Below are 18,216 nucleotides of genomic sequence, written 5' to 3'. Positions count from 1 at the left end.
GGCACGCCAAGAGCCGCTCCGCTGCGCATCCCTGGTTAGGATTTTATTTTCGAAGTGCTCTGGCCAGCTCCCCAGCCTCTCATCTTCCCTTCCAAACGCACCGATCCCATTTCACCTCCCCTCTGGCCGGGCCCGGCAGGTGGCTCCGGATGACCCCGGCGCTTGGAGGGGGCGATGGCCGGGCTGGCACGGCTCGGGGTGCCTGGAGGGGGCCGGGCTGTGGGAGGGGAGCCCCTTCCCCGGGCTCCTGCCTCCCTCCCCACGGCGCTGCCGCCCCTCCCCTGCCGGTCCCTCCCCTGCAGTGCGTGCAGGGAGCGGGGCTCGCTCCGCTGGCTCGGAGGCAGGCGGCGGCACCCCGCCTCCCCTCGTCCCTCACCTCCCTCGCCTTTTTCTCCCCCTTCTGGACTTTTTCAGCCTCCCCCTCTCCCCGCTATGAGGCGGCCGCCCCGCCGGCTGACGCTGGCCGTGCTGGGGGTGCTGTGGATCGCCGCCCTCCTCCTCCTCTTCTTCGGGGCCAGGAGGAAGCCGGCGGCGGCGGCGGGACCCGAGGGGCGCACGGTGGAGGTAAGGGGGGGAGTGGGACGGGGTTAGGGGACGGGGCAGGCAGCCCCCATGGTGCTGGGGCTGCCGCTGGGGGTCGGAGGCATCCCCGCTGCCCGGGGAAGAAGTTGCCGGACATTTGCGGGACACCCCCGCTGCCAGGCTCCCCCGAAAGTTTGGCACCGGCTCCGTGCTGGCAGGTGGCGATGGCGAGGTGCGTGTGGGGTTTTTCTCCCCGCGGAGCAGTTCGTGCCCCCCCCCCCCCCGGTGCCCAGGGCTCAGCCCCCAGCCCAGCTTTGCTGCTGGGACAGGGCACGACGACTTGTCGCGATTTGGGCATTTCCCAGCCCCTCCAAGGTGAGAAGAGAGCCCCTGCGCTGAGCTCTGGGGCGAGCCCCAGGGAAGCCGTCCGGGAGCCTTCGGGGGGTGCCTGGGCTGAGCCTCGGCCGGCATCTCCGCCGTGTCCCCGGGCTCTCGGCCTGGGTTTTGTGCCCCGCTGGGAGGCAGGGTGCAGGTAGGAGCCTCTCCAGCTCCATCTGGGTGGCAGGAGGTTGTGTGTGCAGTTGCACGGCTCCGTGGTGTGTTGTGAGCTCGGAGTGCAGCGCGGTGACAGCACGGGAGAAAGGCAGAAAGCATCTGAGCTGACACGAGTAGGAAAAAGCAGGAGATTCCCTGCCTGAACGATGTGCAAAGCAGGAGAGTTGCACGCAGATTGTGCTCGTACAAGGTCGCAGGGTGTTTCTTCCGTAGTGGTGCAAGTGGCCTGAGCTAGGCAGAGGGTCAACTTCTGAGAGTGTACAGAGTACGATCCTGGTTTTAGTGTTACTGCTGTAAATAGTGAACAAACAAATCGGGTTACGTCTGGTTACCTAATCCGAGGCCTGCTGAAATTAATAGTTATCGTAGCAGAGCCCCTCAGCTTAGCTTTGCACCAGTAGCATCAACCTCAGTACTGTCCTATGGCTTGCAGCAGCCATGCATGCTGGCCAGGTCTTCACAGATTCTCACATGTATGTCACCTCTGAAACTAAATTAACAACCTTATTGGGGGAAAAAAGAAAAAATCTGAACTCTTAAAGCTTACTTTTTTTTTTTTTCTTCATGTGGAGCAGTTGTTTTTTCTTTTATTTATTTATTAAATGAAAATGATTGAATGGATTCTTCAGGCTTTTGGAAACTTCTGTCCTAGCGGAGGTCACTGTAAAAAAAAAAACACACAAACAAAAAACAAACAAACAAACAAAAAACTAGAGAGTGCTCTTGTAACGGTAACTATGCTTTTGTGTAAATGGCCTTCTGTCAGAACTGTGCTCTTAAGGTTTTGAAAAATAAAACCTCCCATGCTTGCAGGCAGCTGCTGTGTTCTTTGCATGAAGCTTACTTCTTGCTCAGCACCAGCTGCTTCATTTTGCAGCTTCTTGGGACCTGCTCCTTGTAGCAGGCCCTGGTCCCATTTCCTGCCCCCCACACCCGACCTCCAGCTCCCTGACACTGTTCGGGGCCTGCCTGGGCTCCCACAGCAGGCAAAGCAAACTCCTCCCATCTCACAGGATCAGGCCCCAAGTTTTGAAGCTGCAGCTGCCAAGTTACCATAACTCCAGCAATCTGACTGCTAAAATTGCCTTTCCTTCACTTCCTTTGAATTTTCCATCAAAACAGTGGCATCCCCTTGAGATTCACAGAGTACAGATTCATTTTTTTTAACGCATTACATTTTTGGCTTTGGGAACCGTTTTTGAGTAGTGTGAATTATGTGCTGGTTGTCATGCTGCTTCAGTTAACCCCTCTGAGCTGATGCTAGTGCTAAAGCCAGGGATGCTGTAGCCAGAGATGGGCCTGGCAGTGTGCATCCCGTTCCCTGTTTGATGGGACTGGCTGCCACTAACGAAGGCACGAGCAATTACAGAGGTCCTCCCAGCTTCCTAGAGCCAGCAGTGGAGGTGGTAGGTTGCTACAACACTGCAAACTTTGTGACGTGGTTACAGCTGAGAAACGGAGCAAATCCACATCAACTTTCCTGGCAGCATTCTCCTCTCTCAGTACAGCTCTATTTCTGTGCTCATTTGCACGCCGTGTATCATGCCTTGCATGGATTAACCTTTGGTTCCCTCGTAGTTAGGCTCCAGCTGGTAGTGCCTCGAGGTGCCTGCTCTGCTTGTGGCTGCCACAAGCTCCATCAGCGCCTTCACTGCTCATCCTTTCCTCCCTGTGTTTCCAGTCTGCCGCTCACCGTGCAGCCTTTTACCACGATTTCTGAGTCCTGCCCAGCAGTGTGATGTGCTGGGGCTGGCTTTGCAACCTGTGGGGTGCAGCAACCCCATGCGGGGCAGACGGTGTGGAAGAAAATAATGCACTCCATTTAGGACCACGAAACTTGTTGAAGAGAAGCTGTACACAGGACAAATTTGTCGTCTTGTACTGCTGTTTGTGTGGATATTGTTGCCGTCTTTTTTTCTTTCATTTTCTTCCCCAAAGGGCAGGTCAAACTCTATTTGTGCAATAAGCAAAGTCTCCTCTTGCCTTTTCTGAAGCCAAATAAATTCAGTGGGGTGAGGAATGGTGGTGGAGTACCTGGTTACTGGCTGGGGCAGCCAGCAGGACACGGCATGCATCCGCTGGGTGATCAATGCAGAGCACTCAGCTTTGCTGATTAGCTGAGACTCAGCGGTAATTCCTGCGCAGTCACTTTCAGTGTAGGGTTTCCAAATCCTTCGCAGGCATTAGTTCCAGCATGTCTCCCTGCCCCGGTGGTTTTCTGGCTGGGTACATGGGACTTGGAGAAGTTAATTGGTCTTTTGTGTCCTCATGGCTCTCATTGACTCCAGGGGATTGGAGTGGCTCAGCCCACTTGCAAAATCAGGCTGCCTGAGAGTACCCTACAGGCGGGCAGAGTGCTGTGGGAATGTACAGCTTGCAGAAATGCCTGGCCCGAAGTACTGCCAGCCCCCTCCCCTGCCTCCTGCTCAGGGAGCCTTTGCTCCCTGGCCTTTTGCTCTGCTTTGATTTGGAAGGGGGTGGGGGTACACGTAGAAATTAATAACTTAATTGCTTTGAGAAATAATGAGAGGAACTGACACATGGGATTAATTGTAAGAAATTTCCCAAACTGATACGTGAGGAGTGATTTTCATGGAGAGGTGATATTTCACCTACTGCCGGTGCCTTTGTAAGGTTGGAGCTGCACAGCCTTGTGTGATGCTGATGGAGAGCTGGAAAGTGCAGGTGACAACCCCTTGGTCACCTCATCTCCTCTTTGTGCTGAATCTGTGCCCAGCTGACATGGGGAGAGAGCTGGCTACATTAGCAGAGCCCTGCCACAGTGAGGGGCTCCAAAGGATCTCAGCTCCAGGGCTTTGGACCAGCATTGAGTGCAGAAGGGGTTGGAAGATGCATTTATGGTTGGATTTGGGATTTTTTTTTCCCTTTTCCATTCTCCTGAGAGTGCTGGCTTGCTTGCTCCGTCTGACAGCTGAAGCACAGCTGACAGCTGAAGTGGGTCCTTTTTGGGCTGGATTGTTGGAGAAAGGCTATGGAGAAGTTTCTTGTATTAAACAAATGACCTAACAAGATGCACTTGACTTGCACCAGTGTTTGCAGTGCAACAACTCCATCCTGATGGTGTTCAAATGCAGCGGTGGGATGGCTCCCAGGATATGACTAGTACTGGGCATTTGGTGATGTCTTCATGTGGGGTAACGCCGCAGAAGTAGTTTTTGAGAAAGGGGAGAAAATAGTCCAAGTACTTCTGAAAGTTGGTTTTGCCATAAAACAAAAATAATTCAAAGGCCTGCACAGGAGGATGAAGAAGATACCATAAAAGCATCAATAACCACCTGATCCCTATCCCAGGGTGAGCTACAAGATATGCAAAAAGATTTTGGCCGTCTCCCAGATGAGCACATTGTCACCTGGCTGCTCTGATGCTGGAACAATGGCATCGGTGGCTTGGAATTAGAGGCCAGGGAAGCCAAGCAGCCGGGATCCCCAGCTAGGGAAGGATGCATTGACAAAGCAGTTGGAAAAGGGGCACAGGTCTTCGTCCTCCAGAGGTGACTCCTAGCAGGCATAAAGCAAAGGTATCCCTTCAAGGAAGATCTTGGAATATCACCAGAGGAGGAGGTGACACGTGCTGAAGAAACTCCAGGTTGGGTGCCAAAAAGACTGTTGTGGTTTAACCTAAGCACTACACAGCCGTTTGCTCACACACACCAGTGGGGTGGGGGTGCTGCATCCTCACTGCTTGCTCTAAATGCTCAGGGAAGCTCAGCACCTTGTGGGATTGGGCCTCAATGCAAAGGGACGCTTGCCAGCTTTGCACTTGCATGCCTTGTAGCAGCCTGCATTTCCTTCTGCATTATCATCATTGAGGAAAAAATCAGCACCTGGAGCTCAGCTGGCAGCCTCCAGATCTTAAATCTCTGTAAGTTTTATAACAGCAGAGCCACTTAACAGATTAAAATAACTGTTTCTAGCAAAAATTCAGATCTTAACAATTAAAGGATTGAAGTGCAAAGTCTGTCATGAACAAGAAGATAGAACAGAGAGCCTCTGTGCTCAGGGCTTGGGTAGGTCCAGGATGGGGGAGAAGAGGAAACTTGTGCTGTACTCTGCAGGTGAAAGCCTGCCTTGAAATCTCTAGGAGCAAACACAGACTTTCCAGGATGCCTGAGGTGTTGATGTACAAACAGGGCAGGAGATGCACAGGGCAGAATCTATTTTCAGTGTCCTGTCTCTATTTTTAGCAATAGATGTGGAAATATAAAACATTAAAACACAAAACACGTCCATCCCCTCTCTGTGGGTCGGGCTGGAGGTGTGAGGCAGGACTGTAGCACAGACAGATGATTGCTTTTCTTCTACTGGGCTTGGGAAACGGGTTTCCTCATCCTCCTCTTTCCGCAAATGAGCGTGTCCTTGTAGAGCCCATGTGAGGTGAGAAGTCCTGTCAAAGCCGGCCTGGCACAGCCTGGCCACCTTGGTGAATAAACCAGCCACGAACAAATGGCGAGCAGATGGGGCTGTACAGCTCGTTCAATTAATTCATTTACTGCCTGGGCATCAGCACGCTCCAAGAGATCTGTGAAACAATGGGCAGTAAATGAAAAGCCTTTTGAATTTTTTCACTGGTGATGAAAACCCTGTTAATTTTTCAATTCGCCGAGGGAGCTGGGTGGAGCTGTCTGACTGCGTGGCCAATTCAAAATGGCAGGGAGCCACATACAGCCCCCCATAACCACTGACCAGGAGCGCTGGAAGCAGGGACAGGGACAGGGACGGGGCAGGGCGGTCAGTCTGTGTGGAAAGGCAGCATGCTCGGCCCTACAGCAGGTGTGGGATGCGGCCCTGAGGGCCTCCCTTGCCTCCCTAGGGGATGGATAGCAAAGCAGGTATAGTCAGGGATGGGTGATGCTTGAACAAGACCTGTTGGCTGTGTGAGGTGGTGATCGGTGGGATATCCATCCATGCACCTGTCCTGGCTTTGTGCTTCAAAAAAAAAATAAAAATCAGAGGGAAGGATGGAGAAGCATGCAAGGATGATGGTAGCTAAATGTCAACAAACATGAGTCATGTTGGTAAAAGCTGTTGAGAATCAAAAGACGAGAAATACTTTTTATCCCGCTCTGGAAAGACAGTTAGTGTGAAAAATGCTTCTGGTGCTCTCCGAAGGCCCTGAGCAGAGGTCACCAAGTCCTTGGGGACACTTAGGGATGGGCTTAACAGAATAAAAGGTCCATACGAGCCTTCTAACCAGGTCTTTTACATACCAGTCTTTGAACCCGACAGTTCTCTCCAGCTCACTCCTTTCCATTATAAGACAGCATTCTCCTGACTTACTTGAATGTAGTCAGGGCCCAGGGACTGTTTTGGCAGGGTTTCCTTATCCTGCTCTTCCCAGCTGTCTCTTGGTGCCAGGTCTGTGGTGTGATCTGTGCCTTCCCGCAGGTGAGGGGAGCTGGGCATGCCAGGTGCCAGGGTTATAGATAGCAATACTGAGTCTGGGGGGAATATCATGGTTCTAGAGGTTTGCTTTTCCTCCTGAATCTCAGTAGTTAGGCGTAAAGTCCAGGGCAGACTGCATCAGGGATGGTCTGTTCAGCTACTTTTGTAGGCCTACAACAGGAGGAGCGTGAGCAAGGACAGCACTGGGAGAACCCGAGTTACAAACAGCACAGTCTTACAAGCCCACATGAGAGTAGCATTACTGTCCTGACAAATCCTCAGATCCATGAGTATGGCTTTTGAGCTGAGTGTTTTTTCTGGGATTTGGAGATGTGCACACTGTTGTGCAGTGTGTAAGCAAAGGGACAATGCCTGCTCAGAGAGAGGGCAGGCAGTGGGAATTGCAATGACTTGTAGAAGGTGCTGACAGTGTTGAGTGTTCTTTCGATCCCCGTGCTTGTCCTCTTGGAGGACAACCTCTGAAATATACAGCCAGCCCACAGCCTGGAGTCACCCCTCACATGGCAAAATTCATGGGACCACTTGTCAAGGGAAGCTGGCACTTGGCTTGGTGTGCCTGTAATGTTGGAGTGGTCAGCTCAGGAGGGACTGGGCTCCTCTCTTTTTTTTTTTTTTTTTTTTGCCATTTTAGTTCCTTTTTTAAAACACCCCAGCCTTCCCTGTAGGCATATGTCTAACTACGCAGATGAGCTCCATGGATGATCTGGGAGCTGGCAGCAAACACAACCCATGGGACCAGAGTGGTGCTTCCACATGTCTGTGTACAAGCTCCCATCTTTGATGTATGAGCTCATATTCACCAGTGGAAAAGAAGTTCCAGAGAAACCATAGAAATGCAAAAGCAACCTACTGCATCTGTGCGAAACACCATTATAACCAATTCCCTTCCACGAGGGCGGCGCAGCATTTGGTGCAGTAAAACCAGTTACAGAGATGTGTCTGTGGAGAAAGCAAAAGTCAGAGCTCTTTAAGAAAGACATTGGTGTGAAGTGGTAATCGTGTGTAGCCTAACAACAAAGGGTGCATTGGACTGATGGTTAATTGCAGCAGCTCTGGTAATGGCTGTTGGTTTCTTGCTGGCTTCCTCCTGTTTATAGAAGGAAAGGGGTGAGGACCTAATGAATCAGGGGGCTTTGCTCCCAGTCCCCTTTCTTGTGCAATGAAAAAGCCATTTTCTCCTATTTCTCTCACAGTGAAGTGCTCAGCTTTTGCCAGCAACACAGCACAGTTGCAATTACATTGATTTCTCACCCTCCTTCCCCTCCTTGTTTCCAGTCTCTCAGCAGGAGTTGGTTTTGTAGGAAAAGCGAGCCAAGGAAGAAACCTGAGGCCCCATCCTCCACTGCTCTTAATCATCACTGCTTCCCTCCCACTACGCGTTCCCGTACGAGCCATGCAGTTGAGATGCATCAGGTCTTTCCCAGGTGATGCTTGGAAAACCTCTTCCACAGCTGGGGATAGCTGGAGAGGTAGGTTTATCCCCCTACTTGCTGCTCCGCTGGGAGAGTAGTATTAACAGTTTGTCTTTCATCCTGCTATTGCAAAGCTCCTTATAAGCCTTAATTAAACCTTACTTCTTATGGAGAGAGTGGGCTTGGTGCTAGGGCAGAGGGCTGATGCCCTGTGGGGCGCAGACAGAAATTAGTCATAGAGTCAAAGAATAAGTCATATTCCTAATCACAGAATATCCTCAGTTGGAGGCAACCACAAGGGTCATTGAATCCAACCCCTGGGTCTCTCACTTCCCTGGGGAGCCTGTTCCAAGTGGCCGACCACACTCTTGTGAAGAACCTCTTCCTGATGTCCTGATATTGAATCTCCTCTGGCCCGGCTTCATGCCATTGCTTCAGGCCTGGTCACCAGAGAGAAGACATCAGCACGTCCCCCTCTGCTCCCCTTTGTGCGAAAGCTTTAGATCGTGATGAGGTCTCCCCTCAGTCTCCTCTAAGTTGAACAAACCAAGTGATTCAGCTGCTCCTCTAGTGTCTTCCCCTCTAGACCTGTCACCATTTTTGTAGCCCACCTCTGGACACTCTCTAGTAGTTCATATCCTTATATTGTGGTGCCCCAACCTGCACCCAGTGCCTGAGGTGAGGCCACAGCAGCACAGCGGGACAGTCCCTGCCCCTCAACCAGCTGGCAGTGCTGTGCCTGAGGCACTCCAGGACTTCCTGCAAAGCGGCTCAGGCTCCAGCTGTATGATATTATTTGGGGCAGCAAATGAGCTAATGATTGCATCTCATCTCGGGAAGTACAGCAGCAAGAGCAGGAAATGTAGTGCCAGGAGACGATTCAGAAGAAACGCAGGTTCATTTTCTGATCAGGCTAACAGACAAGGGAAAGATTGACTTGTATTCCTCCTCCTCCCCCAATATCAAGTGCGACGGAGGGTTTAGTTTTTCTCTCTTCTCCATGCCAACAATAAACCTGATCTGAAAGGGATAGGAGGAGAGAGGGGGCTCAGGCACTGCCAAACAAACGGGCTCTGAAATAAACCACCTTTTATTCTCTAAATATTGTTCGCAAAGCCAAGGAAATAGAGGCAGATTATTTTTTTTTTTTTGAAGCCACTGAAGGAATACGTCCAAAGGATGTAATTTGACCCAATCAAGGAAAATAAGGCTGCTTTGTCCTGGCTGTCTGAATAGCTTTGTCTGCATTTAGACACACGCCATTTCCTCCTCAAGGACCGCTGCCATCGTCAGACAATTACAAACACACCTCATAACACATCAGTGCATGGCTTGCAAATACGAGGCAAGTAGAAACACTCAGCAGTGCAGGCACTGACCGCAGCCCCCTTGTGCTGAGGATGTATGGATCCTCAGATTGTATGGATCTTTTCTTTGCATTTTACTTTTAGTTAATTGTGGGTATGTTGGAGGGACAAAATACTGGAGTTACAGGTGGAAGCAGGCTCGTGGCTCATGCCAGTTCTTCTTTTTATTAAAGCATTGGGTTTTTGTGGCTGGTGGGTTCTTTTGATTGTTTTTTTTTTTTTTTTAAGCATTTTAGGACAATCAGCCCTATCCAGTGGGTTGATTTGGGGTGCTTTGGGATGAAAGCTGCTGCATGCTTTTGGAGTCTATGAAATATGAGACAACATGGCTCGGTTTCTCCTATGGATAAAATGAAGATGGGTTTTGTACTCTCCTGCATGGTGGTGGGAGCAGAGCTGGATGAGAAAGGATTGGGGAGGAGCCATTGCGTTTGCAATGCCCGCCACGTTTTTCTGGAGCAATAATACAGTGTCATTTGGATGGAGAGAGTCTTGAATGCATTAACCAGCCATCTGGTCCTGCGCTGCCAGTTGGAACAGATGACTATCTGGGTAGCATTCAGGTCCAAAGCACGCCCGGCGTGTAGGCTCCACGCAGCACGTTCCTCCCAGCAGCTCGAGGTTCTTTGTGGAGCACCGACCTATCGTGCAGGACACTGACTGCGTGACACTGCTCTATCACCACGTGAATCCTCCATCATGTCCCTGAACATCCCTGCAGCACGCTGGGTGACCCCTCCTCGGTTTTGAAGCAACTATTTTTATGTTATTCCTTACCTCACCCTGCTGACCCTAGGTCCCATTACTGGGGCACAACATACTCACTTCCATGCAGACTTCTTGTCGTGCTCAGTGCTCTGGCAGCTGAGAGCTTTGTGAGCTTCAAGGGCATGCATCTCCTTTGCAGAGGTGCTGTGTGTGGGGTTTGGTCAACTCTAAAAACTTTGGGAAGATCAAGCCTACAGCCAGCCTGAAATCTGCTGAGACCTCACTGTTTTGTTTGTAGGAAGTGTTGTGATTTTGTGTGAATCAGCTTTACCAAAGGCTCCTTGAGTTACCAAGCTTGGTGATGTTCCTGGAGCAAAAGTAAAACATCCAAGCCCACCTGTCTGGTGTGTGGTCCCTGCCCCAGGCCTAGGAGAAGGAAGGATATTTTGATGAGGAGGTGACCAGGATTTCCTAACAGGAGCAAAACAACTTACTCCTTCCGTGGCTTTGTACACCTGCTGACCAGCTCGGTGTGCATGCAGTGTGGTTGGTTACCTGGAGCAGAGAAACCTGACCGAAGCACTATGTAAACGTGAACTGGGAACCGTGACTTTTGGTATAAGCAAGCACCCAGATCTCCTGGTACTAGCAGCAGTTTAGTGCCTTGGGCAAGCCAGCATCTGTCTTCCTGAAAGCAGGATTAGGTCTCAGGATCTTTTTCCTGTCTTGGAGGAACTGGCAGCCTTTGCTGTATCAGAAATGTAAAGCAGAGTAACTCCCACTTTTTTTTTTCCCCCCAATTTCCAGAAACTCTGTTTCAGGGCTGTAGGCTGTACTTTCCAACTGTGGGAAGCTTTTTAGAATGATATTCATCTACCGAGAAAATAAAAGCTTGAAAGAAGTTAGTTAGGGGTCTTGTTCCTGTGAGAACAGGCTAACACTTGACCTGAAGAACATGCTATCTATTTCTGAGGAGCAATTGGGTTCATATGTTGCTCAGAAATCCACCCCAGGTTCATTTTCTGTGTGTTACACATAGGTACAGTGATGCAGAAATGAATTTGTTGAAGGCCTTAATGTTTCCTTGGTGTTACAGGACCCCAAGTCCATTTGAATGCTGCTGTAAGGAGCCATATGAGGCTTTATCACCTGGTGGCCTTAGTCGTGCTACCTGACTGTGCTCTTGCATCAGAACCACAGCTACAGGGGCTGTTGAGTGCCCTTAATATTTATATAGAGACCCTTTGCTCCTGCAGGCTCTGTTGCCTGCTGCTGTTGGCAGTAGCGTTACACCGACGGCCAAATTGCCAAAGTCCCTCCAGCCAGGAGGTTCAAAGGCAGCATTAAATCTCTCCCGTTTGCCCATCTCCTTTTTTTTTTTTTTTTCTTTTCTGGATATCTTTTAGCAAACAAAATATGCAGGGGAAGGGTTCAGAGCATGAAACGAGATGGGAAATGAGCTCCTTGTGAACCACTTAAAAGCATGTTTGCTGCAAAGGAAAGCAGGGGTCAGAGTAACCAACTTTCAAGTGTGCCGCTTCTGTGCAGCAGCTCCTGATCTCTACAGGTGGCAGGGAGGCTTGGAGGGGCTCTGAGGATGTGTCAGAGAGAGCAAAGGTGAAAAAAGGGAGCTGTATATGACTCTTTTGATGCTTGGGGTCAAGCCTGGATTGCATATACTGGAGCTGAGCTGGTGGCATCTTTGCTGGTGGACAGTTGTCTGTCTGGAGCCAAGCAGAGCCTGGCAGCTCCCCCGGGCTGCTGTGTAGATGTTGGATGGCAGTGCTTTAAGCCTCTGTCGTCTGGAGACGAAGTGGCAGCGGTGATGCTCTTTTTATAGAGAGAGACTTGGAGGCCCGGGAAGAATTAGTAGGGGATGCTTTATAAAATCAGCTGCTTGGCTAAATTTTTGAGAAATCTTAGCCAAATCATATAAACTGAGCTAAAATCATTGCAGAACTGTCATTCTTGACAGGAAAAAGAAATCAGGAGTCAGAGGAGAAAGCAAAGAGTTTGCAGTACTGGGAAAGTTGTAAGGCTGTTGCTTGACTCATGAACGTGTCTCCACCTTGGGTGTGCTGCTGAGCTTTGGGCATTTGAACCGGCGTAGGTCCGATGTTGACAGCAGGTCAGGTGGGTGATGGAGAGTTATCTTGAGGGAAGGAGGTGGGTTCAGAGTGGGATTTCATTGCTGGGACTTGCTGCTGCCAGGTGTCTGTGGCATTCGGTGCTCAGCTGCTGCCAGTAAAAGGATTTGACGTTGGCATGGCTGCTCTGAACCTCAGTTTTCAGAAGAGGAGGACAACAGGTGGCAGAAAACGTCCTGTGACTCGAAAAGGTCTCTTGACAGCAAAAGTTGGGGAAAATCCTGACTTGTAAGGAAGCTACGTGCAGCTAAGCAGCACGGTGGGTGTCTTCTGAAGCAACTGGTGCTGGTACCGAGCCAGACGTCTGCTCTGTGGGCTGCCTGGAGGGTTTGCTGGCTGAGGCCGGGTGCGGAGGAGCAGCGGTGTCACTGGGAGCTGTGCCCGTGGCAGTGCAGTCTTGTTTCGCGAGACAAGGGGGGAGGAGGGATGAAGAAAAGCACCTGAAGCTGAAGGAGGATGTGAAAAAGGGTAGGATGAAATTCTGTCCCATGAATCTGGCCTCCAGCCAAAACACCCCAGCGAGTGCCTGTGAGCTCCTGCTGGGTGCCCTGGGGTCTGTCACCACCGAGAGCGCTCAGGAGCTTTTCTTGCTGCAGCAGAGCTCAACCTGCCTGGAGACCTCCAGGTGCCAGGGACAGGACAGATCGCTGCAGGTGGACAAAGGGCTTGGGTGTCCATTTTTCCTCTCTGTCCCAATTTATGTTCTGGATAATTGTCAGCTTTATGGAAAATGATTCTTGGGGGCAATGCCACTGCCTGGAGAAGAGGGGGGAACCTCAAAGTTGGGCACCCAGATACTTCTCCCCTTGATGCAGGCAGTTTCTGGATATTTTCCCCTATCCATCCTGTCGTGGTGGAGAACAGTGCATCTCCTCCCACCCACAGGGCTGCTCCAAGCCTGTCCCCAGCCTGACTCCAGCTCCCTTGGTGACGGGGTGCAGTGGCCCTTTAACTTTACCTTTGTGTGGATTACCAGCAGCTGACAGCCAGGTGGTTTCATCAACAGCCCCATTTCAGTGAGCAGCAGGTAGTTCACCTGCAGTGTCTTCACTGCTCTCTCCCAGGTTATTAGAAATGGAAGTAAACTGTCAATGCAACTTCCATTTCTTTCTGCTCCCTATTTAAGCTTTCTTTTGTGTTTCACTCCATTTTGGCAGTGAACCTGCCTTGATTTTCATTGACAGACAGTTTTAGTTTTCAATTCCTACCCCTGCAACATGATGTTGTTACATTTGTTATTGCAGAACGCAAGGACTTTGCGGTTAAAAACAAACCAAAGCTATTCTTACTGAAGCAAGGCAAGAAAAAGCACAGTTTAAGGTTTCTGGTAATGCTAGGCTTTCTAAGGGCCAGTATGTGTGCAAATTTAGTGTTTGAGGATGAACACAGCTACCCTGGGAGGTGAGGGAATGCTTTAGGGGGCACCTGCAGCAGCCAATGTACCTTGGGGAGCAGAGGGGCATCCCTGTGCTTCTGGGGGCTTTACTGATGGATCTGTTTGTCTCTGCTTGGAAAAAGCAAATCCATGGTGTTTTACCAGATTTGTTAGAATAGGCCAAATAATATTAAAGCTTGCAATCTTTGGAAACATGCTTTCCCCCATCAGGAATTCCCCACAGTGGAAAATCTTAAGGTGGTTGTACTCTGAAAGGATGCTAAACACAGCAGACTTGTTGCCATGCTGCTAGAAATTCCCATCTTTTTTTTTTTTTTTTTTTAATAATCTTTTAATCCATCTGTGTTTTTATATGCATATGTATGTATTTCATTTCCCCTGGGGGAAAAACAAGTGTTTCAAGAAAAGCAGAGCCTGTAACAGATGAAGAAGAGAATGGTCTTGGAATAAACCTGGCTTTTCCCATTGAAGCTTCAGCTGAAAATGTGAGCTGAGCCCAGCTAACAGCTACAAGGCTCCTGTTGGACAAAAGAGCAGCTCTTTTTCCCCAGCTCATTAGACTGTCATTAGCTGCTTGCCTGCTCTGCCTGGGGACCACTAAAAGCCTCTGTTAGCCAGATAAGCTCTGATTTCTCCAAAGTGCTGCAGATGCTTAGAGCTTACCCTTTCTGCCGTGTGTGATTTAGGAGGCTGGAGGAGCCTGGGAGCTGGCAGCGAGCCCTGAGCTGTGCCTGGGGTGGGTGAATGCAGGTTTCAATGGCAGGGTTTGGCTCGTGGCAGTAACGCCATGGCCGTGACACCCACAGGCTAAATGTCAGCCTGTACGAGGTCGTTAAGTATATCTGGAGGAGGGATTTCTCCTCTCCTGCAAAGGTGTGCCCTGACTGAGGCTGCGACGTGCTTTATGCTGGAGATGCTCAGGATGTCAGCATCAGTCCTCCCCACCTCATTCCTGTGTAATTGTAAATTATCGTAAAAATTAAATAAAAACAAAAAGCTGCATTTCAGGGAGAGATAAGGGAGTAGTCCAAACAAAAAACCACAGCAAACATTCAGGGCAATTTATGGGGTATCACAAACAGTTTGCCAGGCTAGCAAGCTGCATACACAGAAAGAAGTCAGGCTGTGCATGGGACAGTTGTTCCCCTCTCCTTTTTCTCCCATCAGTCCTTCATTAAATGACTAGGACAGGTATAAAGGCTCAAAGCTTTGCTCAGCTTATGGTGGTATGGGTGGTATGCTCCCTGTCTCAGCCCTGCTCCTCTCTGGGGGAGGCATGGCCAGGGAGCAAGGCAAAAGGTTGCTTTGCCATCAGCTTCCCCTGCTTGGGGGGGTTAAAGCAGCTTGGTGGCTCCCGTGGAAGGCTGCAGCAAGAACTGTGCTCAAAGCAGGGCTAAAATCCCTTTTCTTTCACCCTTTGATTGCTTTATTTTCTAAATTTAACACATTCGCTCTTCATGAGTCAACTGACTTTTTCTGTAGTATTTTTTGCTCAGATATTTATTTGCGCTGGCAGAGAGAACGCTTTTAAAAGAGCCTTGCAGAGCTCTTCAGAGACGTTGTTAGTGCCTTCTTCAGGCTTCTCCTGGCACTGCTGAAGTGGTTGCTCACCTCTGATGTAGCTTGGGCTTTCACTGCTGCTTCTGAGAGAGCCAGCTTTTCAGAACATGATATCAAAGCACGGAGAATTTAATTCCCTGTGTTCACCATCACCACATGTGTCCCTGGCAATGGGGAGCCGGTGGTGTTAACTTGGTGCTGGCGGCAGAGCCCCGCGTGTGGTGGAGCCCCGTCCCGTCCCGTCCTGTGCTGGGGAGCTGTGGCTCCCATCTGCATCGATGGTGCTGGGCAGAAGATGAGAGATGATCCCATGCATCACTTGCTTATCTCTCTCATTGCTGGACCTGTGAGGGTTCTGCACGGATTAATCCGGCGTGACTCGAAGGGAACATTATTGCCGTTGTTTTAAAGCAGACGTGAAGGTTGTTGGCAGACCAGAAGGATGTCTCTGCAATACAGTTGTTCGCCAGCTCCCAGCCAAACTAGCACAAGGCACCGTGGCAGTTTTCATCTCTGTTGAGATGTTTTTCCTTCCACTGCAAAAAGATGGATGTGTTCACATGTGTTCAGCTGTACCTGGCAGTTCTGGATTAAAACTTTCCCTCCGTAGGAGGAAAAGTCTTGGCTTGTGCAGCCAGCTATTTCTGGTGCGTATCCCCAGACGTCTGTGGGCAGGAAAATATGCTGCAAATCCCACAGCCATCTGCGCAGCCTCTCACCATGCCAGATCAGGTGCTGCCCTTCCCAGGGCTGTGCTCAAGATGATGGCCTCGCCTCGAGCCCAGGCAGCCCTGGTGAGGATGGAGACTTTGTCCTGCGTCAGCCCAAGGTCCTTGCATGTGCCCAAGCAGTAGATGCCCATCGAGATTTCCAGGCTACGTTTTCACAATGAATAATTGCAAAAATCCTGCTTTCCTTGATGCAGAGAAATGCGCCTGTGTGAGAGAGAATCCAGGCCAAACTGAGGGTATTTTTTCAATAACAGCAACAAAGCACAGTGCCTGTTTGCTGGTTTCTCTCCAGATCCCTGTGCTTTCGTGAAGTGTTTTGAGTTTGCTTCACCATGTGACTCAACAGGTTTTTTTTTTTTATAATTATTGTTGTTATTTTGAGTGTTTTCTCTTTTTGTGCTTCTAGATATGTGCAGAAGTATTGCTCACACTCAGATGTTGCCAATAATGTGCATGGGGAAGGGGGAAGGAAAGGCTGATGCCACGTCTCTGGGCTGTGACACAGCAACGTGTTTTGCACCAGAGTCCTCCTAGGTGCAGGAGTTCCAGCGATACGTCCTCGGTGGTGCCACGGTCATCCTCCAAACCGAAGAGATGTCCTTGTGCTTGGGGGCTGGATGGCCTTGTCTTCCCAGGCAGGTGTCTGAGAGGAGCTGCAGGAGGACAAGATGCTTGGGGGTTAATGTTTGTGCCAGGGACTGGGTGAAGGACTGTGATTTTCCCAGCACTGTCTCCTCCCTCCTTCAGGGATGATCTCCCTGTTGTAGGGGAGTCTGTAAGGTGGCCAAGCCTCTTCAGGCCATCCCCTGCCACTCCTGGGCTCAGCGTGGCCCCTCGGCATCCCTGTGACTCCCTCAGCAGGAGCTGTGTTTGCGAGGAGGCACTGGGGGTGCTCCTCAGGGGAGGCTGGGGGATGTTTTTAGGGTGCTGAAGTCCTGGCTTGGACTTGCAGGGCGAGAGTGGAAGGAGGCTTGGGAGTGGCAAAATGCTTCATATATTTTTTCATGAAATGTCTTGCTCTCGGGTTATTTAACCTTTTATCACTTTTTTTTTTTTCTTTTTTTTTTCCCCTCTGTGCTCTGTTCTATGTAAGATGGCTTGTGTGTGTCAGTGTCACAAAGCAGGGCTTGACAGGCTTCTACCTTTCTTCCCCCAGAAACCTCTCTATATCAGATGCGATTTTTGGCAGATAGATCCGGCTGGCCTGAAGCTGCACTTTGAAGCAAATCTGGTTTTGAGGTAAAACATTGCTCAGACCTCAGTCCAAGCTTAGACCCTTGCTGCCAGCCCCCAGGTTCTCCCTGCTGTGCGGAGACGGTGTGCTCAGGGTCCTTGGTCCCATGCAGCTTCAGCCCTCTCAGCAGTCCCTCAGCAGTCCCCTATAGCCAGACCTGCTTATTTTCTCATGATACCTTGCTCTAATGCATTCCACACTAGTCAGGGTATTTTTTCCCCTATTACTGAGCTGAGATGCAAGCAGGCTGGCTTGACGCACACTCTAAATTATGCCGCTGTATCTCTGCCGCTGTCACTCACGTTGCTGCCATCCCCAGGATCTCGCAAACTCTGGCAGCGTGTACCCAGGAATCAAAGGCTTAGATCAGCTCTTGCTGTCACGGGTGTTTTATATCTAATGCTTCCTCGAAGACAGTTCAGGGAGGATGGGCTGCTGGTGGTGGCACGTGTGTCCTGCTTCAAGGTGGCAGTGACCTGAGTTTCACCTGCCTCCGCCCGCAAATTGAGGACTCAGTGTGGGTGACAGAAACACCTTCCTTTGTATAAAACTGTTTGTAAGGTAAGGAGATGGCTCAACCCCAAATTTGGGTTAGTTCCGAGAAATGTTTTCCCTCTGCTCTTCCCACTTGGCAGGGAGTAAGAAGTGGGAAGGGTAGAGAGGCTGGGAGCTGCTCGGCGTGGGTGATGCTCTGTGGGGAGTCTTGCACCAAGCAGCAGCCTTGGGAGCTACTGATAGAGACGGGGAAAATGGGTCATGGCTGGGAATAACCTGAGCCTTGTCCAGAGCTGGAAAAAAGGTGCAGCTTTGGGGACTGGGAGAGCTTTGACTGGGGAGCTTTGACTGACAGCATTTCTTGCTGAGCAGTAGCTCCTTGGTGCTGGCTGTGCCTCAGCACCCACCTGGTGAAGCTCTGCTCCTCCAAACCACTGATGGGGATGGGGGTCTCTCCTTTGCCTTCCTGAGGACAACTAGAGCAATGCACGTAAGTGTCCTGTGCATTTGCGATTCTTTTGTTTTGCTTGAATATTTATTTTCTTATCTCTTCTTTCTTTCTTCGCCCTGCTAGAATAAAACCAGGTAAAGCAGACTGAGCTTTCCCTCCCTCAGAGGCATTTTCCTTTCTCCTGCCATCATGTTTCCCATGCAGCTGCCACAAA

At 50.3% G+C, this 18,216-nt stretch overlaps 1 protein-coding gene across 1 annotated transcript in view; it reads left to right on the top strand.

Moving 5' to 3' along the window:
• Positions 1-432: 432 nt before the first annotated feature.
• GALNT14 (polypeptide N-acetylgalactosaminyltransferase 14) overlaps positions 433-18,216 on the top strand; it is a 66,516-nt gene continuing 48,732 nt past the window's right edge. Inside the window, exon 1 of the mRNA XM_032183739.1 lies at positions 433-564. Coding sequence (XP_032039630.1) covers positions 433-564 — 132 coding nt within the window. The remainder of the gene's footprint in view (positions 565-18,216) is intronic.

Source organism: Aythya fuligula, chromosome 3, assembly GCF_009819795.1.
Source record: "Aythya fuligula isolate bAytFul2 chromosome 3, bAytFul2.pri, whole genome shotgun sequence".
NCBI lineage: Eukaryota > Metazoa > Chordata > Aves > Anseriformes > Anatidae > Aythya > Aythya fuligula.
Note: the sequence above shows the minus strand (reverse complement) of the source record. Positions and strands in the feature narration are given on the sequence as shown.